Source organism: Podarcis vaucheri (assembly GCF_965113315.1).
Source record: "Podarcis vaucheri genome assembly, chromosome: 12".
Taxonomy (NCBI): domain Eukaryota; kingdom Metazoa; phylum Chordata; class Lepidosauria; order Squamata; family Lacertidae; genus Podarcis; species Podarcis vaucheri.
The window spans coordinates 5,824,771-5,849,627 of record NC_138750.1 but is presented as its reverse complement, the minus strand read 5'-3'; the positions used below and the strand labels follow the sequence as shown (position 1 = coordinate 5,849,627).

Here is a 24,857-nt window from a genome sequence, read left to right as displayed (position 1 = left end):
GTCCCCAAGTGCTGAACAGACTGAACCTTGCTTAGCTCTGAGCAGGGTGATAGTCTCATGTGCCTTTAGATCACTGATGGCCAAACTTAGCCCTCCAGCTGTTTGGGGACTACAACTCCCACCATCCCTAGCTAACAGGAGGACCTGTGGTCAGGAATGATGGGAATTGTAGTCCCAAAACAGCTGGAGGGCCAGGTTTGGCCGTCACTGCTTTAAATCAATGGGGTGGGAATGAAAAAATATGAGAGATGTTAAAAATAACTATTTATAAAAAAGTAATGTTTCACAAAATGGCAAAGCATTTCTTTTGGGAGAGTGGAAACATTGTTTGTGAATGGCACAGCTTTAATTGGCCTCCACAAGTCCTTGAGTGATGCAGCAGGGAAGCATTTAAGCTGCAGTCCTAGACAACGATGGTGTGGGACATAGATGCCCCCTAGATCCTAGTACACAGCCATTTCTAATACGTGACTTTGGGCCTTAATGGTAGGCTTGTTTAAAGGAGAAAAGCTTTGTCAAGTCAGATTCTTTTTCAGCTTCAAATATTGTGATTGTTTTTTATTACTCTCAGCATCAGTTGACACCCTGAATCAATTGCCCAAAGACTAGAACTTTCCAAATTTCCCATCTTTACAATTACTAGTTGGTTTTTCTGTCACATAGGTGCATTTAACACTGTGAATTTAATTCAGAAAATTGATCTGTTCTCTTGCTTATAACTTGCAGTGAGCTGCTTATATTAGCGTATAATTATGACTACATTCCATTGTATTTATTAATAGCCTATCTTAGTTAAACATTTGGTTTCCATATGTGTTACAAATATTTTTGTTAAGTACTCACAGGGCCACAAAAATCCTCAGGGGTTTCTCCCAGATTTTCAAGGATCTCAATCAGTTGATTAGAACACAAAATTAGAAGGAAAGAAAGTCCTCTTGGTCCAGCTCCCCCTCCTATACGTTTGGGTCAATGCACAGAAGGACCTAACCTAGGACAGTGATGGGCCGATGGGAGGGTTGCGGGGTCTTTTTTGTTTTTCCTAGAACCCTGTGACCCACCAACCAGAGATAGGTACAGAAAAAATGCACTTAGAACTAAAAGGTTCTGAGCCCAGAGCTCTGTTGTCTGCTTTCCCCTGGCCTAGGCAGAGAGCACATACACTCCGGAAAATGCCTTGTGGACAAAAGCAGATCTTCCTGCACTGGACTTTGTCATTGAGAAAATGCATTTGATGCATTTCTTAGGTGATGCCCCACATTATGATGGCTTGAAGTAGGACTCGTTTATTGCAAGAAATTTTGTGTCGTAAGATAATTAAGATAGTTACAAAGGTCTGATCCATCCAGTGACATAGGTAGAGGGCAGGTTTGACTTCAGTGCAACAGTACTTCCAAGTTTATTGCTTGGAATGGAGTGAGAACCAGTTAATTACATGGAAAAATGTAAACTGGTACACATTTTTAGCATTAAGGGTGTACCAGCTCTTAATGACCCCAGCCATTGAAAATCAAGGCTGTATTCATTTGAGTAGCCCCGCCTCTTTAGCCTCTTTAGCTTCTTTTGTGGTTCTGTGTCTTGGTCACACACCCCTGTGTGACTGAATATTGGGAAATACATTTGGTTCAAAAAAAATTTAGTGGAGAGAGTAAAATGTGCAATGTCTGTGTGTCATCTTTACCTGGAAGTCTAGAACCAGTAACTTGTAAGCATTATATACCTGGTAATATTCTATGCATAAGAGGAGGCGGAGGGTCTCGTGACATAGAGAAGGCCCCCAACAGTTTTTGCTCTTTTGGTGCCATGGCTAACCCTTGCGGTCCTGTGTCTTGCTGTACCCAACAATTCCTGCAACAGGTTTCACTCCCCCTCTCCTGAACCACTTTCTTCCCTGTACTTGTTACATCCCTATCCCTTTTCTGCTTCTGCTCTACTTCATTCTCCCTCATCTCTACATCCTCTCAGACTCTGCATCTCTCCTCAGTCCTCACCTTTGTTTTCTTATACTCTCTTCTGCCTTGTCATCATAAGTCATTCACACATCCCATAGTTTTATTTCTGTTCTAGTTTTATTAAAGATGGGATAACAAAGAAATGGCAACTTGGGCTTTCAGAGGATCTCCTGGGCTCTGTGGCTTTCCCAGTCGCCAAGACCATGTTAAAAACTAGGCTGTGGGATGATATATAATGAAATGAAAAAGGTATTTAAATATACCTTCCTTAAGAAACCAGAGGCCTTTCTCTTGGGCATTGTCGGCCAATTGGTGCCAAAAAAGGATAGAACCTTTTTCATGTATGCAACAACAGCAGCAAGAATACTGATCGCAAAGTATTGGAAGACACAAGATTTACCCACCTTGGAAGAATGGCAGATGAAAGTGATTGACTATATGACATTGGCGGAAATGACAAGCAGAATTCGTGACCAGGGAAAGGAGACTGCGGAAGAAGATTGGAAGAAATTTAAGATTTATCTTAAGAACTATTATAAACTTGATGAAGCTTAGAATGTCGAGATTTTACAGAGAGAAAGGGTTGCAGTAATATAAGATCAGATTAAGAAAGGACTATGATGAATTAGGATGGGAAAAAACATTTATAAGTTGCTATAAAATTTGGACATGAGGATGCAGAAAGGGGAGGTATGGGGAAGTCCGAGGAAAGAAGTCTATGAAAGGATATTTTGAAATTATATTTGTTTGTTTGTCTGTTTTTCTTTTATGTTTGTTTGTTATAAAAACTTTTGTAAAACTAATAAAAATTTTATAAAAAAAAAAAAAACTAGGCTGTGGGACACAGATCACCAGGAACTAATCTCAGCTGCGGGAAAAACATGTTCCCCCTTTTATTTTCGACTCTCTTGGGCACAGGAATTTAATCTTAATTATTTACAAGTTTTGTTCAATCCGCAAGAAAGAAGGGCCCTTTCGCTGCCTAGGTTCAATTCTAATCCTTCTAACCTCCTTTGGGATAGGTTTGCGGGTTTGGCAGAAGGAGATAGGATCTGCCCATGCGATACCCACCTGGTGGAAACTCCAGCTCACATGGCCCTTAAATGTAAATCGTATGATGATCTCTGCCAACAGTTTCAAGACCATCTATGTATTCCAACATGGAAACCAGAGACAGAGGTCATGCGCTTCTTATTACAGGGGAGACACAGTAGCTAAGTTCCTCTATTTGATTTTTTTGTCGCCAAAGTATGCTACAGGATCCTGCCCTTGCTGGAAACCCACAGAGATGAGGCGGATTGCTCGCCTCTTCTGCCCTTTGGCGGGTGACTGTGCCGTTGGGGTGGTGTCAAGATTGCACTGGTCTATCTATTCTGAATGTATTCTGAATGTTCTTATGTGATGCCAATAAAGGTTACGTGGCTTGAATAAAGATTCCATAGAAAGTCCCTTTTTCAGCATGGCAGTTAGGGTTTATGATAAGAGCACATAGATAGACCTGCAACGTGCAATCACAGGTAGGCCCAGAGCTTAAATGCAGATTAAGGTTCACAGTGAGGCTTAGACACAGGAATCCATAATGAGCTGAACTGGTAGTGAAATTATGCTGCAGAAGTCTGTCTTTCAAAGACAGCGCTGACCAATTTCTGGTCCTACAGATGTTGTTGGAATGCAGCTCACACGTTGTCTGGGTGTTGCACCTATTTTAGGATAAATGGTATTCTTTAATCTTCTCTTCACTGGTCTTTAAGTTTTCCTAGCATTTAGAAGTTTGGGCAAGGGGAACTGTGTGTGTGTGTGTGTGTGTGTGTGTGTGTGTGTGTGTATAGAGGCAGGCTTCCTCCAGAATCTACTGAATGTACCTAAATGGAATTATTTACAGTATATAGCAAAAAATATAAAGCACTGAAATGAGCTCCATGGATTTTACTGTAGTGTGCTACATCACAATGGCTAAGATCCAAAGTTCTGTGGGGCTTCAACATACACCTGAGACCTTAGGTGAGCAGAGTCTGCCTTAATTGGGGGGGGGGGCGGTGCAGCTTTCCTTGCACAACAGCTGTGCAGTTGTGCACTGCTGACTGCGGTGGCCTTGCCTCCACAACCTTCTCCTAATAATTGCTGATAAGCATTCCTCTCCCCTTTTATTGCCTTGTAGCAGATAGTTTCCATCACTGAGCCACATTATGAATAGCAGTTTACTGTACAATCCTGGCAGGGGGTGGGGGGGAGGTCTAAATCCCATTTGCTTCAATGAAGCTTAGAAACATCTAATTTTTAGTGTTTAATGGACTGCACCATCCATCAAGCTGCAAATCTTTAAGAATATAGATATAAATGAAAAGGTTTTTCTGGTGGTACTTTCAGTTCGGGCATTGTTACAACAGTGTTGATTTAGTTATAAGATTTTCTTAGACCAAATGAATAGCTTTTAACTGCATTTTCCAATATGTTTTCAAGTTATTTCAAAGCTTTTCTGTTGTTTTTAACAGTGCAAGTTTTATTGGCTTAGCATCCAAGTCTACAGCAATATGTTAACAGGAAAATGATAAAAAGCAACATAAAACACACCAAACATAAATGAATACACATTGGAATGGAGGAGGTATATTTTGGGGCAAAACACAATGTTCTGTTTTCATAAATATATGTCTCTGTATTAATATGTCACTTTGGAACACGTACTGAGTTAACCTCATTGAACTTTTCCCCAGGAATTGATGCACTTACAATTGAGGAGTCATTATGCTGCTCCACCTGTGTAGTGTTAAGGTCAGTGTGTTTTTCTGATTATAAAAGCCATCCATGTCATTCCATTATAAATCCACAACCAGTCACAATGGAATGTGCCATAGCCCAGGGCTGGTTGCAGGTGCCCTAGGTAAAGACTGTTCAAAGGTCTGCCCAATTCAGATAGTGTGGGTCTGCTTAAGCAAGAGTGGGGAACTGTGGGCCTAGGGGCCAAACTGAACCCTCTCCTGGTTTTTGTCTGTTCCCGTGCAGTTTCCCAATGACTCCTGATGAACTTTGGTTTTGTTCTGTCCTTGACTCATTTTTAACATCTAAGGGACATGCAAAAGACCTTGCAGTAATAGGCTTCTAGGTAAGACGTGTATCTGGTTAAGGAAGCCTAATTTATAGCAGGGGGTTACCACTTAAATAGTAGCTTGAAGCCAGCCACGAATTCAAAAGTGTGGTGAATTTGACATGCATTTCCTGCCCGCTGAGGCATTTATTTCCACAGCAGACAATGACCCAGTGGCTTAGCTCACAGTAACACAGCGCCAGAAGGACTGGAGGAGGAGCAAAGAAGCCATAGTCCCCTCTGTGGGAGCATCCATGCTAAGACATGGTTTGGCTTAGTATTGCTGAGCATTCATGTGCCTCCAATATCTAAGCTATTTGTGAGTTCTTCCCCCACGAACACAGAGCACTCCTGCATTAGGGAAGTGATATAACTGGTGCAGATATGCTCAACCTCTTACCTTCTTATTTAAAATACTACTCCCACTAAATTGGGGGGGGCGTTCTGGGATTACATGCCCTGCATACATAAATTATTAAAACTGCATCAGTGCATGTATGTGTATGGGAGAGTGTGTGAAACATCATATAAAAATCCCTAGGCAACTTTTTCTAAGGGCAGCCCAATTAACCAATTTTAAATTGGCTTTTCGGGTAGCCCTTACACCGAAAGATCAAAAGAGGGTAGAGCAGTGCTAACAGGTTACACCCCATTTGCACAAAAATCACAGGCTTCTACCCTGCCTGCCCACCTTCACCCTCCACAGAGGCAAATGACATTATTTGAGGGTGCATTCCAGCCAGCAAAGCCCCTTGAGGAGGGTGCAGAGCAAGTGAGGGGGTGAGGGGTGATGCCTGGGAAGAGTCCTATAGGTAGGCTAGGGGGGTGGCTGCTTGATTTGACCCTCAGGAGTGTGGTTCCTCACCACTGCTTTATACGGAAGCCTAAAAAGTGTTCCTTTTGAAATGGCATCCTCAAAAGTCTACTTAGCTTCACTGCATGCATGTCCTTTTCTCAGTGTCTTCCCATAAATTCTATTTTTGAAATCTAGCTATGGCACTTATTAAACAAGGAGCAGTGTGCAGCTTGAGCGTTGCAGCTGATCATATTCATAGTGAGCCAAAGACAGATAGTGCACCTGCCACTCATGCATGTGGCATTTCTCTAATTCATAGAATCGTTAACCTTGACTTGATTCAAAGTCATTACAGCGCATAAATCAGCCATCATCATGTGCACGACATATGAAACCTAAAGTATATAAAGCACCTCAGTAGTATATATTTGAGGATCTTAAAGATGCTGAGCATGCAGTAGATTCTTGTTCCTATATACACAATTTGGCTGAGCTTAGTCCTTCTAAATTACTATGTGTTTGTACAAAATCAGAACATGTGGCAGTGTTTTCCCTGGTGCTATTTCTGTCTCTGAAATAAATAAATAAAGTATTTTGGGATTTGCTTCTTACTCCATTCTACTTTGTTGCTGAATCACAGAACAATTTCATTGCCTACTAATACAGAGATTTCCAAGCGCTGCATGTGTTTTGTACATATGAAATTCCTGTTATGTTCTTTAATTTCATATGGCTTTTTATTTTGACAGTTTTTTTAAAAAAACACCTCGAAAGTTATTTCTGTTGTTGAGAAAATGTTTACAGCTAATTGTATGAGGGAGGAAAACAGTGCTGCAAATTGTTGAAGAAATGCATGAAATCACTTTACGATTATTGCATTTATATGTTTCCTAAATTTTGCACTGTTCTCATCATCGCTAAAATGAAAGAATGTCTGTTTGGTCTTTTGAAAGTACATAGAAATGAAAAAACTATATAGGTGTAAAAGGTGCCCCAGTTTAAGGGCAAACCCTCCTCTTCTTTCTTGCAACAGTGGCCAATATGTGTGCTGGGAAGTAAAAGGTTGCTACTCTTGCAAATTGACCTGAGGGTACTCATAACTCTTACCATCATGTGCAGGCATCATGTGCCTTAAGCAGGCACACATCTACTTAATGACTTAGTAGTGTCCAGCATGGGTTCCTGACCTCATGGCTCATGCTTACAAGATGCTAACCTAGCCGCTTCCATGGGTCTCCCACAACCTCGTAATGTTCATTGGTAATCAATGTTGAGTCATCCTCCTCCTTGGTCACCACTCAGTAGTGATCTCTTCCATCCTAGAGTGCCATCTCAGTCACTACAACTTGCGTTCTCATCTGCTTTCCACCTCCAACATTTCTTACCTACTCCTTACTAACACATCAATACCTCCATTTTACCTGATACAGCCATCTGCTCCTAGTTTTGCCTTATTTTGAAGAACAAAAAAGAGGACACATTTGCCAACTTCTATTTTTAACTCTGGATCTCTATGATGACTCTCATTTTACATACCCATGAAAAAGAGAATGTGTCCTGGAAAAAGAGGACAAATGCCAACCCTAGTCCTGCTTACCCACAAACTCCTTACAGCTACCCCTCTTTCCTTGGAAGATCTGCCCATCTCCTAAGAACTCCAAATACTCCCCAGCTATTTCCTTATCTCTCCTCAAAGCCTCTCGTATCCTTGCAATTTTGATGTGCGCATTCTAATAGATCAGGGCCATCTTTCCTACATGTTCAAAGGTAGCTGTGGGCTCAGAGAACAGTACACCTTCTGCATCTTAGCCATGCCTTCCAGCGCCACCCGCGTCCCTTTCCAGCTAATAACAGCTGGAAGTAAATGCCTCTAAAATCAGTGGAACTTGCTTCTGGTTGTGAAACTACTGCATTAGCTGGCTATAATATACAGTGGTACCTCGGGTTAAGTACTTAATTTGTTCCGGAGGTCCGTTCTTAACCTGAAACTGTTCTTAACCTGAAGCACCACTTTAGCTAATGGGGCCTCCTGCCGCCGCTGTACCACCGGAGCCCGATTTCTGTACTTATCCTGAAGCAAAGTTCTTAACCTGAAGCAATATTTCTGGGTTAGCAGTCTGTAACCTGAAGCGTATGTAACCTGAAGCGTATGTAACCTGAGGTACCACTGTATTACCTATTCAGCCTGCCTGAAGAAATTGTGTCATGGACTGGCTGGATACAGAGGAGTGTTGGGAGGCACCAGCTGGGGAAAACCCAAGGGCATCCCCCAAGAGAAGAAGGTTCAAATCTGATAGTGGTTTACTGAATTGCCTTCAGTCGACGCTACCAATTCATACCAGTTTCTTTCTTTTTTATAATATTTTTATTAATTTTCCATCAAAATACATATAACACCAAATCAAAACTTTCACAAATTTTCTCTTTTGGACTTCCTTCAGCTTCTCTGACAATCATCCAAATTTAACTTTTTTAATTTCACATTTCCTAAATTTACTATTGCCTTTTAACCTATCTTTCCAAATTTATTTTTCTTTTTTACAATACTTCTCAAACTTTTACAGAGCTTCTTGAAATGCTACTAGCGTTATTCTCTCATCACTTATACATTCCAAATAATCTACAAACTTTCCCCAGTCCTCGATGAACTTTTGATCTCGTAGATATCTAATCTTCCCTGTTAGTTTATCAAATTCTGCATAGTCCATCAGCTTCATTCTCCATTCCTCCAATGTTGGTAGTTGTTCCTGTTTCCATTTTTGGGCCAATAATATTCTTGCCGCTGTTGCTGCGTATTGGAAAAGTTTACAGTCCTTTCTATTTATTTCATTTCCTATTATTCCTAGAAGAAAAGCCTCTGGTTTCTTAACAAATGTATATTTCAACATCTTTTTCAATTCATTATATATCAGCTCCCAGAAGCCCTTCACCTTCTTACATTCCCACCACATATGATAGAATGTTCCATACTTTTCTTTACATTTCCAACACTTATTACATGTTTTATACATTTTTGCTAATTTTACAGGTGTAATATATCATCTGTAGACCATTTTCATAACATTTTCCTTTACCGTAGTACATGCAGTAAATTTGATATTTTCATTCCATAATTTTAACCAGTCATTAAATTGTATATTATATCCAAAATCTCTGGCCCAGTATATCATAACTGATTTAACTTCTTCATCCTTTGTATGCCATTCCAGCAGTATTGTATACATCTTAGATAAAATTTTATATTCATTGTTTAATATTTCTATTTGGAATTTTGAGTCTTTCTCTGCTTATCCATATTCTTTAAAGTCTTTTTTAAACATTTCGTTTACCTGGAAATAATGCAACCAATCATATACATATTCTTTTACTTCTTCATAGGGCTTCATTTTCCATTTCCCCCCTTCTTTAACAATCAAATTTCCATATGTAATCCAATTCCCTCTCATACTGATTTTTTTAACACTCATAGCCTCTAACGGAGATAACCAGTGTGGAGTTTTTTTGGCTCTAATAGGTTTTTATACCTATCCCATATCTCTATCAGAGATCTTCGGAAAATGTGGTTCTCAAAACCTTTATGAACTTTCTTTTTTTCACACCATAAATATGGGTGCCAACCAAATCTGTTATCAAAGCCTTCTATATCTATCCAATTCATACCAGTTTCAAGTGACTTTAGCTACCGCGTCTCTCGCACACGGAGCCCTAAGAGATTTTATTTCTGGGGTGGGGTGGGGACCTTGAGTAATGAATTCTTGGCATCTTCAGATAATTACCATTCATAGAGTTTGAGATGAGGCAGACACAGTTGAGGCATTGGGGAAGAGAAGAGAAATGGATGTCCTAAGTTGTATTTTCCCCCAAGCAAATTAAACAAAGACCAAATACATAACAACAATCTGGACTTGCCTCCAGTGACATCCAGCTCTCCCCCCAGAATCCATGGAAGCCAGTGCAAGGAGAGGTCTACATGCGCAAGGCTTTTCTGCCTCAGACGTTCACACTAGCTCAGCTTCTGCTGTGCTTGCAGAAGGCCCAATCCTCAGTATATCTAGGCAGGACTGGGAATGTCCCCTCCCTGAAACTAGCCTGGAGAGCTGCTGCAAGTCAGTGTAGACAATACTGAGCTACGTGAAGCAATGGTCTGACTCAGTATAAAACAGCTGCCTATGTTCCATTGGCAGCTCAATGGCAGCGGCTGGGCAGAATGGGTAGGGAGGAGCCATGCACTGCAGAGTCCTTTCACATGCATAATGTTCAGCTAATGCCTGCCTAGTTCAAGGTCAGGGGGGAATGTGATTAAATACACAAGTTTTACTGTGTGTACTTGGCTGCCTTGATTCATACTGCCCATCCAGATCTTAACATGCCGACAATAAGCCTTCTGTTTATAAAGCCAGTTAGAAGTTTAACAGTGTAGCTCCTTAGCATATAATTTAGGAAAACCCTAATGCAAGCATTTAAAGTGAGTAAACGAATAGCTAAGGACATCATAAATCTTTTACTGGCAGCGCAAAAAGCACAAGTCTTGCTATTTATCAAGCATAAAGGGAAACATCTCCTTTATCACAATGGAACACGGCTGCTGAAAGAAGACGTTCTTTCTCACTGAACTGTCTGATGTAAATTAGGTTGCCACCCATCAAGATTATCCACATCAGCTCAGAAAGCACTGTGACGATCAAGAAAAGTGTTGGGATTGTTATGTTGTACAAGAGCCACTTGCCTTCCTCCCTTTTCCCTGCTCAGGAGAACAAGTGAGCTAATTTGAATACTTGCTGCTGCAGGATAGGAGCCACAAGAGACAGCTGGTGCACCCAGGGTGAGGAGGATCTGTCTCACCTTGCCCCTCCCTTGGCTCCATCCTCCTTATAGCCTTGCGCTATCACACGTTCTGTGGGGAAGGTGTGTGGACTGGCCATGACCTGTACACCTTGAGGCATCTCTGCTGCCTTCTCTGAGAAGTTTTGAATTTTGGGGGACATTTTCTCCTTCCTCTGCATTAGAGTAGAACCCATATGACGTTTGTCTTGCTTCACGAATCAAAGACACTCTTTTACCAACCAGCCTGCACCTGTTAGCTTTACAGAATTCCAAAGAAGGAGAACCTAGGATAGAAGTAAGTATGATGCTAGCACACCTGTGTCTTCAAATGTGAGCTTACTCCAAACAACCATAAAGTGGTGGAGTGAATGGTGCAGTTTGCATCAGAGAAGTAATGGACCAAAGGGGGTGAATCTTTCACCTGCCTGGGCCTTATTTCATTTGTAATCCTATCTCTCAGTCTAAGGGTTTCAAAGTGGCTAATAGAATTTTTTAACACAAAAGTCATTAAAATCATAGATGCTAATAAAGCAATAAAATACAGAAACACATTCAATTGAAAGCCAGCAAAAGTAAATTAGATAAAATACAATTAAAAGCTAGAGAAAATTTAAAATGTCTTAGAATCATAGAACCATAGAACTGTAGAGTTGGAAGGGATCCTGAGGGTCATCTAGTCCAGCCCCCCTGCAGTGCAGGAACCTCAACTAAAACATACAGTTAATCGTCTAACTTCTGCTTAAAGACGTATGTCCACCACCTTTTGAGGGCGTCCATTCCACTGTTGAACAGCTCTTAATATCAGAAAGTTCTTCCATGTGTTTAGTTGGAATCTCCTTTCTTGTAACTTGAAGCCATGGGTTCGAGTCCTGTCCTCCAGAGCAGGAGAAAACAAGCTTACTCCTTCTTCCATGTGACAGCTCTTTGGATATCTGAAGATGGCTGTCGTATCCCCTCTCAATCTCCTCTTTACCAAGCTAAAAACATACCCAAATCCTTCAACCATTCTTCATACCCTTAATCACCTCGGTTGCCCTCCTCTGCACACAGTCCAGATTGTCAATATCCTTAAATTGTGGTACCCACAACTAGACACAGTACACTGGGCACTCAGCTACACAGCTGCAATTATAATGTTATGTGTGTTATAAAATTGTCACACCGGGTGGCGCTGTAGAGCTCAAAGGCAAATTGCATATATATGTTTTATCGTTTTTCTTTTATAGCATTTTCATTGTGCTTTTTATATATCTGTAGATCCAGCCCAGGTGTGGTCTGACCGAGGCAGAATAGAGTGGGACACTATATTTCTGTTGATGCAGCCTAGAATAGCATGGGCTTTTTTGCAGCTCCATCGCACTGCTGACTCATGCTAAGCTTGTAGTCTACTAAAACCCCTAGATCCTTTTCACATGTAGTACTGGCAAGCCAAGTGTCCCCCATCCCATGGGCGGACTTTGGTAATCTTTTGTAATGTGGCATCCTATGCAAGGCCAAAATTTGGATCTTCTCAATTCTGTGCCCCCTTGGCTTGGTGCCCTTGGTGTTTTTTGCAGGAGGGAGAAGCAGCTGCTCATCTTATATTTGAGCAGCTGGTTCTTCTTGCCTATGTGTAGAAACTTACATTTGTCTGTGGATGTAGTTGCCTGACAATCCCAAGGGCGGAGAGTTCCAAAGATGAGGAGCCACAATCAAGAAGGCTGTGTTCTGCAAGATCACACTACTGGAGGGTATTAGTAGGAAACCTCTGTAAGGGTTAGCATTTGCATATTGCAGCAGGAAGTCCTTCCACTCCATCAGGGCTTTAAAAGCCAGAAGCAGCATTTGAATTGTGGCTGGTAGTCAGTGAAGCTTTTAAAACACTGGGAGGCTGTAATCTCTCTAACCAATATCAGTTAAAAGATGCTGTTTAATAACAACAATACTTGCCCCCTGCTTGCTCATGAGCTCCCCTGGGGTGAGGGGCAAACAGTCTTGGGCAGTGGATACTGCAGAGGAAAGTCAACAGGCAGAGGAAGCGTTCAGCACCCAGTTGCCATAACCGTACTGGACATTGTCCAGCAGCAATCTCAGCTGGTCTGTTACTATCATGTTCCAACTTTTGGTTTTGCAAAACCTGCCCTTTTGCCTGTCCACAGCAGTTGCAAACTGGCGGGAGTGGTCAGCAAGGTGGGGCAGCAGAGAGGTTTGGGTGGCAATGTGAATGCTTCTCACAAAAAAGAAAGAAAGAAAGAAAGAAAGAAAGAAAGAAAGAAAGACAAAGGTTTTTCACAAGAGGTAAAATGTTTACAAGGAGAACCCTCACATTTTGGCTTAGCCTAGTGTCAATAACTATAATCTGGAGAAGGCGTATTATAGGACATATTTTCCAGAAAAGCTGGGAATTTATGAGTCAGAAGTATCTACTCTCTCCTAGGAAATTGATGTTCCTTTTTGTGATTCAGTTCTTCCTGTAAAATTTGGTGATTCCTCATCTTAGAAATGATTTTCCACCTAATGGATCCTGCAGTATTTATTAACATAAACTGACTTTCCCCCCCCAAAGCCACTAGTAGAAAATACTGAATAAAAATGATTCCAAATTAATCCTGCTAGATGATTCAGTATACTTTAAAATTGACCTTTTAGCCAGTGGTGGCACATCCTGCTTCATCACCTGAGGTGAAACCTTAAAGGTAAAGGTAAAGGGACCCCTGACCATTAGGTCCAGTTGCGGACGACTCTGTGTTGGCGATAGTGGGTTCTGGCAAGATCTCATGAGATATTGCTAAAAAGCACTCCATGAGATCTCACTTCTCTAACACTGGAGATGGCTTCCTCACCCCACCTCACGGGGAAGCCAGCCCTGCTTTTAGCTAAAGTCTGCCCTCTTCCATTTTAACAAATTCTCTCTCTCTCTCTCTCTCTCTCTCTCTCTCTCTCGTAAATAATGTTTATTAATTTTCAATTAAAAACATCCCAATTAATGATAAATTCAATCAAATCAAATCACAATACAAACATATAAAGCCAAATTACATTCCAAATTAAAATTTCAGGGAAGGACTTCCCATGTTCTGGATGTCCAGAGCAACTATCTCACACATTTTTTCCTGCTTTCTTCTCTATTGTTACGCCAGTTTCCAAATTCTGATGTTAACTTCTCAAAATCTCTTCAGTCGCCGGTACATAACTCTTATCGTTTTAAATAAGCCCGTATGTCCATTCGCCTGCCGGAACACAGTTTAATTCACGTGATTGTCCATCAGAAAGAATTCTCTATGCTGTCTCCCCACAACTCTGGGCTGTTGTCCAAATCTACTTCATTTGAAGATTAATGACGCCGTAGGCTCTCAAGTTGTTATTCCAAAGCACTTTGTAGAAAATCAAAAGGATAAGATAGAATACGATATATTTCACTTAAGCTTTCAGAAATCATTTGGTGATTTATCAGCTTTCCCCAGTATTGGCACCTGCCCCCTCCCTGGGCCTGGGGCCGGGGAGCCTGCTAAACACCAGCTTTGCCTTCATTTTCACCTTTTATAACAATATTCTGTGGAATCGGATGCACTATTTTTTGTGAAATATTTTCCCATATTGTAGTCTATATTATAGTTCCAAAAAAGATGTTTCCCACTCCTCCAGAAGGAGGAGATTTTTCTTCTACGCCACATCTAATGAGCGCCATTTTATGAGCTCTTTTGTCTTTTGCCAAGTCCAATTACCAAGTCCAATTACAACTTCAAACAAGGGTTGCGCGGCCAAATAACAAATTACAATTGAGACTTCACCTGTATTCCGTTTAATGTTAATGTAGATGTAGATGTATACATCTACAGATGTAGATGTATAGAAGAAAAGAAATAGCCGCTCGCCTCACATTAATGAAAACACAATAGGAGTCATTTTCAAAATCTTAGCATCCAGTGACTGTTTCATTTAGCTGATCTTTTTTGTCTCCTTCTTTCCAGAACACACCTGTTTATTGTCCAAATCTTTTTACTTTAGCAAACAGGTATCCCCTGCACGAAGGAACGGCTTTCAGAGAGTTCCCAGTTGGCTCCATGTCAGGCTTGGCACCCAGCGTCCTCTGTCCTCGCATCTTGCTGCGAGCGACAGATAACGGGCGATCTGCGGGTGAGGCAGCCCGCCCACCCTAGGGGGGTTGGCCGAGCTAATTACCCTCATATTAGCTCTGAATTTCTGGCACGACTGGGGGCCCAATCGCATGGGAGGCAGCCATTTCCCTCAGCAGGAAACAGGAAGTCCCCATTGTAACAAATGATCTTAACCATCTAAATGTGTTTCTAGTGCAAATATTAATTTCCTGTTTGTTACTGATGAATATTGGCTGTCAGTGCTGGCTTTGCCTCAACCTTGAATGTTGTAACTTCCATTTCCTACACTGCCCAGAATGGGATCGTGCTTGCTGGCCTCATCCAGATCTCAGTGCATTGAATGAATGGTAGAAAGGGTACCTCTATACACAGACCACAGCATACATGTAGAGGCTCTTTCCACTCAACTCACAAAGGTTGGGGGCAGCACCAGGGGGTGCAGTCATGCTCCTCTTCTCCATGTTCAGTATATCTGTAGAGGGAAACTTAAACGGGTCCCCACCTCTCTTGTTAGCAGTTAATTTCACCTAATAATTGGGAGGAGGGATTTATGCCTTTGGAAGGGGAACCATAAACAAAGGCAGCTTCTCTTCTCCATAACTGTGAGTGTGATCTCTAAGGCAGAATCTACACACATATAAAAACCGTTCTGAAAATGCTTTTTTAAAAAGCGTTTTTAAAAATACATTGAATTTTCTATAAGGCTCACTAATGCCATCTAGTGTCACATTGTATATTGCACTTAAAACACACTTAAAACGTTTTATTTGCAGCTGTATAGCTGAGTCCTGTGGTACCTCCGGTTACGAACTTAATTCGTTCTAGAGGTCCGTTCTTAAGTCGAAGCCGTTCTTAACATGAGGCGCGCTTTCGCTAATGGCGCCTCCTGCTGCTGCCGCACCACTGGCGCGTGACTTCCGCTTGCATCCCAGGGCAAACTTCACAACTAGGGGCATCTACTTCCGGGTTAGCGGAGCTCGTTACCGGAGGCATTCGTAAGGAGGACGGTATGTAACCCGAGGTTCCACTGTACTAACTGTTGTTTGCCTTTGGGTGAGGAAGTCTTCAGAATTACAACAGAATGCTCACCTATGCTATCTTTTTATCATGTGACGCCATATGATCAGATTGAAGTTTTCCTTGGCCTGTCTCTAGGGTTCCAGGGGAAGTAAAGTATAAACTTGTTTCTGCTTCATGCATCTCTGTGAATATATTCAGCCAAGAAGCCAGGAAGCTTCATAGTAGCTAAGGATGTGAATTTGCCTCTCTTGGGTCAAGGCAAATAATGGGTCATGTGTAAAGGCTGAAGCAGCCTTTGGTAAAGTCAGTATGAGTACAGACCATTTGCAGAATCACAGTTAATGAATCACAGTTTAATACAAGTATCTAATCTGACATTAATTAAAAGAATTGGCTTTAAATGACATGAGAAAAATACAGTTGATTATCAAATGACCTTATCTTGATTTATATTGCAAAGACTGCTAGAATTAATGAGAATGTTATTTTCTCAAAGGATTATAGAACAGTGAATGTACTCTTAACATGTGCAAATTCCATAGGCTTGTTATTCTACAGAATCCCAAGATACATTGTTGTATTTATTAGGATTTCTGCTATTTGAGCAATTCCTGGTTACATTTTCTATAGCATTCAAATGTGGAAGAATCAAAAGTGAGACGGCAGGTGTGTCTGTGATCCGACTTTAAAATGAACAAATACTTTGCTTGGTAGCTTGAGTTTGAGTTTTGGAGTTTGGTCAGAATAACCTGCCTCTGCATAGGGAATGTTTTGTGACCAGAGAGGCAGAGATTTTTTAAAAGATAGAACAGGTAGCTTCTTCTGGAATGCATAATTCTGTATCATTAAAAGTGACTGTATCATTTACACACAACCAGTGTGTTAAGTTGTGGGTGAACATATCAGACAACACAGCGATTCTTCAAACAGCTCTTGTATATTCACAGGCCAGGACAGAACTGAACTGAAGGGCTCAGTCAGCCTGCTTATATAGAGCTCCAGTACCACGTTACTGTAACAACTTTCTACAACTATACAATCACTGAACATCACTTTCGATCCTTCATTTGCATAACTATCTACAGCATCCCCCAGCTGGCCCAGGGTGAGAACTTTAGTACATAACACAGTGCAAGAACCCAGTAGAGTTACCTACTCCCAAGTAAAGGCTAAATAGAGGGAAGCAAGATTGGAACACAGAAAGAGACATACTGAGCAACAGCCACGATGGATGGAGGGCTGGGGTCTCAGAAGCCTAACTATTAAAATATATCTGTTTCTCAGAGTATCAAACTAGTTCACTCGCAGCAGACTCGTGTGGTCTCCTACACAGTTTGGGAAGTAATAGACTAAAAGGTACTGCATTTTAATAGACATTATTATGAATTACTATCATTTATGATTAAAAAACAATGAATGGAATATAAACATGTGACACTCAAGGTTTTGCCCACCGACAGTGGCTGGAGATGGTGTCATAACATGTTTTGGTTACAGTACATATGAGACTGTTATGAAGATGAGAATATTAAATGATATCCTCTCCCTCTGCCTAATCTCTGTTGAAAAGTTACAAGGCTCTGGCAGCTGCAAAATTTATTATTTGTTTATTATATTGGCATTGTATAGGTAATGTTATAAATGATACATTATGTGGCTTATCAAAACCTTGCTAATTGTACTAATATTGGGACAATGGCCAACACTCCTGCTTGCGTGTTGTCAGTGCTTTAGGGAACTGAGTACTTTGGCTCTCAAGGCTTTGTAAAGCTTTTTATTTACCCAAATTTATACATATGAGTCTGTGAAGAGTATTTGTTGAGGAGGCTTCTGTGATGGACAGCAGAGCCAGACCAGAGTCTGGTGATGCAGTGCCTCAGAATTTCACCAGAGGGCTGGAGCCTCTCTCTGATTGGCTACCATGACAGCTGGAGTAGCACTTTGCGTGGGTGAATAAAAGGAGTCCTTTCCAAGGGAGTTTTTGGATAGGGAGAGATACCTGAGATGGGAGATAGGGATTAGGATAGGGTTTATCTGAGGGAGAATTGGTTCAAATTTGAGTTTAACATCCATTCTGAGGAGATTATCTATAGTTAGAGCAGTGTTTCCCAACCTTTTTTGGGCAAAGGCATACTTGCTTCATGAAAAAAATCTCGAGGCACACCACCATTACAGCCCCGTGACGTCAGCGCGCAGCGTCACGCCGGGAGGGACATGAATTGCTAGCAAATTACATAATCACCTCCTGGAGGGCTGGCTCATCTTCTCCGAAGGCAGAACCCCATTAATTAACAGCACAGACTCACACCATAGCCAAGACGAGGGGGGAAAACCTCAGTCATGCACAGTCATGCACATGTGGGGGCTAAATGAGGACGAAGACCGGGCAGAGAGCAGGGTTCAAATCACCCCACCTGGCCAGGACAATCCCTGGGTGCTCCCTTGGGCCACTCGCCTGACCCACCTCGCAGGGCTGTTGTTGCGAGGATAACACAGGGAGAACCACGCGCGCCTCCGGGAGCTCCTTGGAGGAGAAAGCGGGTGATGAATGCAATGCACGAAATATATGAGAGGCGACCAGGTTTTGCAGGTGAGGGGCCCCCGCCAGCCTCCGCTTCCAACACCCGGCGCAACGACGCCGAAGTTTCCCCCCGGGCTCGGCTCGGGGAGCAGCGCTGCTCCCCCCCGGCTCCCCTTCGCCCTCCCGGCTCTCTCTGCCGCCCACTGGGGACCCCCCTCACCTGCCAAGTCCGGAGCGCCGGTGGAAGTTGCATGCATGCATGCAGGGCGCCGCGTTGCCATTGCATTGCACTGCACTCCATGCAACGCCTGCACGCATGCATTGCCTTGCACGCCCACCAAGGGGTCTCCCCGTGGTCCGATGCGTCCCCTCCGGCGTGGATGCAGCATTGCAAAAATAACCCCCCCCCCCCGACGCAGCCCTACCTGGGGGGCAGCTTCCGCCTCCGCCGCTCCGCCTCCGCGGGGATCCCCGGGCTCCATCCTGCCGCCCGATCTCCGCGGGGGCGCAGGCAGGCTGCGCAGGGTCTGCGCGGAAGAGCCCCTGCCTGCCCGGCCGCCGCCGCTGCGCTCATTCCATGGCCGGGAGAAGAGCGCTTCAAACAAAACGCCCGGCCTGCCAGGCCACGCTGGGAAACGTAGTTTGCGCACCCCGCGGGGGCACGGAGCCCAAGGGCGAGGGGACTACGGATCCCGGCAGCCCCCGCGCCAGGGACGGAGGGGGAGAGGCCGGGTGCAGGGATGGAGGGACGGGTGGGCGAGCGAGTGAGTGAGTGGCAGCCGCCAAGCCTTGGCCGAGAGCCAGGAAGGGCCTCCCCGGAGGAGGAGGGAGGCGCAGAGCGGGAGGGAGGGAGGGAACCCCAGGGGTCATCTAGTGATGGCGCCGCAATCGAAAATTTGACTTTAAAAAAAAATCTTTCGAATCTTTTAATTTTTCCCACGGCACACCAGGCAACATCTCGCGGCACACTAGTGTGCCGCGGAACAGTGGTTGGGAAACACTGAGTTAGAGGAAGGAGGCTTGTAGCTTAGATAGTAAGACAGTGTTGAGTGGAAGCAGGCCTACGAATGCCAGGTATTTTTGATCACCTGCATGGAATAAGGATACACTTTATAGACTGATCTCTGCCCTCCCCCCATTACACTTGATGTATTTGTAGGAATGAAAGAAGGGCAATAGTGGGTAGAAGCAATACTACACAGATGATGATGAGCCAAATAGGTCAGTTTCTGCTCTCATGTACACCCACGCAATTCTTCAGCTTCCAGGGATACGCTCTTCGTCTGTAGGGTTTTGATTAAAATTATTAATGTAGCTTTTGATATCTGTGCCGACTTTTTCCCTTCAGATTTAGAGCATTATAAATAATAAACGATGCCTGTGCATATCTTGCATGCTTATAACATCTCTATTCACACTGCAGGGCTTGCAGATTTGGAATGTGCAACACCCATCACTTGTGCTTTGTTCTTGATCAAGGAGGTTGTCGGGAAGAGAATTTAGAGTTTCAGAATCAACTTTGAAGTGTCAGAGGAATTACAATTAAGATTCTGCTACACTGACACCACCCATAATAACCTTGTTTTCCCAGTTTATGAAAACGGAGAAGCTTGTCACTTTGGGCTAATTAAAAGCTATGGACTGGTGGAATTTGCTTCATCCTATATATTCTCTATTTTGCTTATTTTCAAACTTTATGCCTTCAGGGAACCCTTTCTGCATTTGCTCAACTTCCAGGAACCTCTGCATGCCTGCCACAGAATCCCAGCACCTTCTTATTTTATGTATGGGGTCTGTTGTCCGGGTTCACAGTTGCAGAGTGAGGCCAGGGAACACATCCAACTTGCAGGTGTGCATTGAAGGAGAAGATGAGTGACAGTGGGAAGCATGTCCTCTATCACTGATTTTCTCATTGAGCAAACCCTGATAAGCAGCCAAGGAATCCACAGGATTCCCTGGCACACAGTTTGAAAACCAATTCTTTATAGTTCAGGTGGCCAGTCCATCACACAGACACCAAGCATTTGACATCTTTGGGAAGAAGTACACCTACTCAATCGTATCCTAGATTCTGCAGACTAAACAACTTGTGACCCACCAAACCAAAAGCCCACAAGAGCTTTAATATTTCTTTTGTTTGCCAGAAATTGCAAAAATTCTTTTATAGGGGAGACTGTCAAGTACCTGGCAATCCTCGGTATATAGCTGTTGAGCTGCATTTGATACAGTGAAACACAAGCTGTGCCATCCTTATCCTTGATTAAATAAAGAATACCCCTTAACAATTTAGAATGGAAATCTACAAGCAGGAGAGCTGGAAGGCTTGCCTAGGACATAGAGTCAAACACGCTCTTTCCTGCATCTGCAATGATGCCGCACTCCTTGGTAAACTCCTTGGTAAACCACTTCAAGGTACCTGGAAGATGCAGGTGTAGAGCAATGAGCCTGGCAATGGAGCTCTCATACTTTGGAATGAAATTTGTTGCATGCTTGTGAAAAAAGTTTTGCTTACCTTACTACTCTGTTTATTTTGAATGGGTACTTTTTCAAGGCTTTCTACAAATTTATCCTGTAGCTAGATTAAGTTCTGGAATCCTGTACATATTTACCTGAGAGTAAGTCTTACTGAAGTCACATTAGTGTTTGTGTGTAGGATTGCACTGTTTGTGTGTAGGATTGCACTGTCATAGACCAAATGGAGCAAACAGCACGCGGACCTAGTGGTGGGAGGAAAAAATCCTTAAATAAGAGACACGGGGGAATGATTAATGGACTTCAATGTCTCTACACTAATGCGCAAAGCATGGGAAATAAACAAGATGAGCTTGAGCTCTTGGTACAGCAAACTAAATATGACATAATAGGCATCACTGAAACCTGGTGGGATAAGTCCCACGATTGGAATGTAATAATGGGGGGATACAATCTATTTCAGAGAAACAGACCAGACAAGAAAGGAGGAGGAGTGGCGTTATATGTCAGGGATGTGTATACCTGTGAAGAGATCCAAGATTTAGAACCTCAAAGCCAAAGTGAGAGCATTTGGGTCAAAATTAAGGGAGAGAAGAATAACAGAGACCTCATTGTGGGAGTTTACTATAGATCCCCAAGCCAAACGGAGGACATAGATGATGCCTTCCTGGAACAGATGGCCAAGCATGCAAAAGGAAGGGAGATAGTAGTAATGGGGGACTTCAATTACCCGGATATTTGTTGGACGTCAAACTCAGCCAAGAGCATAAGGTCAAACAGATTCCTCACTGGCCTTGCAGACAACTTCATTGTCCAGAAAGTGGGAGAAGCAACAAGAGGAACAGCCATTTTAGATCTGGTCCTAACCAATGTTGATGACCTGGTTAGTGGGGTAGATGTGGAAGGATCATTAGGCGCGAGTGATCATGCTCTTCTGAAGTTTACTATACAGCAGAAAGGAGCAGCCAAGCATACTAGGACTCAATTTCTTGACTTTAAGAAAGCCGACTTCATAAAACTTAGGGAAGTGCTGGGTGAGATCCCATGGACAGCAATACTAAAAGGAAAGGGAGTTCATGATGGCTGGGAGTTTGTTAAGAGGGAGATAGTAAAAGCACAACGACAGGCAATACCAATGAGACGGAAACGTGGAAGGTGCCTAAAGAAGCCAGGGTGGCTATCTAAAGAACTTTTAACTGAATTAAGATTAAAAAAGGATGTGTACAAAAAATGGAAAAGGGGGGAAACCACCAAAGAGGAATTCAAACAAATAGCCAGCACGTGTAGACACAAAGTCAGAAAAGCTAAAGCACAGAATGAACTCAGGCTTGCTAGAGAGGTTAAAAGCAACAAAAAAGGCTTTTATGGGTATGTTCGTAGCAAAAGGAAGAACAAAGAAACAGTGGGGTCACTCAGAGGAGAAGATGGTGAAATGCAAACAGGGGACACAGAAAGGGCTGAACTCCTCAATGCCTTCTTTGCCTCAGTCTTCTCCGATAAAGAAAACAATGCCCGACCTGAAGAATTTGGAGCAAATGATTCAGCAAAGGAAACACAGCCCAGAATAACTAAGGAGATAGTACAAGAATATTTGGCTAGTTTAGATGTATTCAAGTCTCCAGGGCCAGATGAACTGCATCCAAGAGTATTAAAAGAACTGGCAGATGTGATCTCAGAACCACTGGCAGTCATCTTTGAGAATTCCTGGAGAACAGGCGAAGTCCCGGCAGACTGGAGGAGGGCAAATGTTGTCCCTATTTTCAAAAAGGGGAAAAGAGAGGACCCAAATAATTACCGCCCAGTCAGTCTGACATCAATACCAGGGAAGATTCTGGAACAGATCATTAAGCAAACAGTCTGTGAGCACCTAGAAAGGAATGCTGTGATCACCAATAGTCAGCATGGATTTCTGAAAAATAAGTCATGTCAGACTAACCTGATCTCGTTCTTTGACAGAATTACAAGCCTGGTAGATGAAGGGAACGCAGTGGGTGTAGCCTACCTTGATTTCAGCAAGGCATTTGACAAGGTGCCCCATGATATTCTTGTAAAGAAGCTGGTAAAATGCGGTCTTGACTATGCTACCACTCAGTGGATTTGTAACTGGCTGACTGCCCGAACCCAAAGGGTGCTCATCAATGGTTCCTCTTCATCCTGGAGAAGAGTGACTAGTGGGGTGCCACAGGGTTCTGTCTTGGGCCCGGTCTTATTCAACATCTTTATCAATGACTTGGATGATGGACTCAAGGGCATCCTGATCAAATTTGCAGATGACACCAAACTGGGAGGGGTGGCTAACACCCCAGAGGACAGGATCACACTTCAAAACGACCTTGACAGATTAGAGAACTGGGCCAAAACAAACAAGATGAATTTTAACAGGGAGAAATGTAAAGTATTGCACTTGGGCAAAAAAAATGAGAGGCACAAATACAAGATGGGTGACACCTGGCTTGAGAGCAGTACATGTGAAAAGGATCTAGGAGTCTTGGTTGACCACAAACTTGACATGAGCCAACAGTGTGACGTGGCAGCTAAAAAAGCCAATGCAATTCTGGGCTGCATCAATAGGAGTATAGCATCTAGATCAAGGGAAGTAATAGTGCCACTGTATTCTGCTCTGGTCAGACCACACCTGGAGTACTGTGTCCAGTTCTGGGCACCACAATTCAAGAAGGACACTGACAAACTGGAACGTGTCCAGAGGAGGGCAACCAAAATGGTCGAAGGCCTGGAAACGATGCCTTATGAGGAACGGCTAAGGGAGCTGGGCATGTTTAGCCTGGAGAAGAGGAGGTTAAGGGGTGATATGATAGCCATGTTCAAATATATAAAAGGATGTCACATAGAGGAGGGAGAAAGGTTGTTTTCTGCTGCTCCAGAGAAGCGGACACGGAGCAATGGATCCAAACTACAAGAAAGAAGATTCCACCTAAACATTCGGAAGAACTTCCTGACAGTAAGAGCTGTTCGACAGTGGAATTTGCTGCCAAGGAGTGTGGTGGAGTCTCCTACTTTGGAGGTCTTTAAGCAGAGGCTTGACAACCATATGTCAGGAGTGCTCTGATGGTGTTTCCTGCTTGGCAGGGGGTTGGACTCGATGGCCCTTGTGGTCTCTTCCAACTCTATGATTCTATGATTCTATGATTCTATGATTCTAAGAGTATTTTAATACTTCTGCTGCTATGCAGAGAGGAACCACTCTCTCAGTTTTGTCTCAGCCTGGAATTTCCACTTTAGCTGCAAAAAAATTAATCCTGTAGTTTATTGTAATGCTTTGAAACTCAGGTGAGAGTTAAAAGCATCTACCACAATAATTCTACTGTGCATATTCTCCAGGTGGATGTGCGTGGGGCTACTGAATGTTAACTTATAAGAAAAAGTTGCTCATTCTATAGAATGGACTCCCTTTTTCATTCTGAAATATTGCCAAAATCAATATATAATTTTAAAATCCAAATATATTGCTTGTTTGAAGATTGGGAAAGTCGCCGCTAAGGGTTGGTTCCTATTACAAGGTAGCAATGGCGTCCAGCGCTGCTGCTCAGCCTCCAATAACAAACAGTCCCCCAAGGAACTGTAAGAGGTCAGGGGAGCAGGCAAACCACGCTGCAGGCCCCCAAGACACTCCGGTACCCCCAGAGCCTTTCAAGGGGAGGCAATGCCTGCATTCTTTCCCCTTTCCGCTTGCAACAGCTGGATTGCTCAGAGCAAGTGATTCCAGCTCCCCGATCTCACTTGTGACAACCTGGAAGTCCTGAACATTTGATCTTTTCAACAGGTTTTATTATTCCGGATCTAATAACTTGCTCAGTGGAAAAAACATAGTGAAACAGTATTGTCCTGGACCTATGTTTAAAAGCAACTGGCATTTTCTGTTTCAGAAAAAGCACGTACCTCATAAGATGTTAATGAGCTCAGAAATGTCGAGTTTATATATGCATTCTCTCAGCACTTCTTGATTTATGTACCTGATGGAACAACTAGGGGACACTTAGGCAGCTCTTCTCATATAGACTGGGACAGGTATGCCAATTTCCTCCCACTCCCCAAGACATGAACATATACAGTAGGCCTGAAACTTAACGTGAGG

The 24,857-nt window shown here is 42.9% G+C and overlaps 1 protein-coding gene across 7 annotated transcripts in view; it reads left to right on the top strand.

Annotated features, from left to right (window-relative positions):
- The window catches only part of HECW1 (HECT, C2 and WW domain containing E3 ubiquitin protein ligase 1), a 202,406-nt gene that overhangs the window by 47,244 nt on the left and 130,305 nt on the right, over window positions 1-24,857 (top strand). Inside the window, exon 2 of one of the 7 annotated variants that reach the window (XM_082192703.1) lies at window positions 4,664-4,721. The exons of the other annotated variants lie outside the window; for them this stretch is intronic. Within the exon in view, the coding sequence (XP_082048829.1) occupies window positions 4,695-4,721 (27 nt within the window). The 5' untranslated portion in view covers window positions 4,664-4,694. The remainder of the gene's footprint in view (window positions 1-4,663; window positions 4,722-24,857) is intronic. 7 annotated transcript variants of the gene reach the window in all.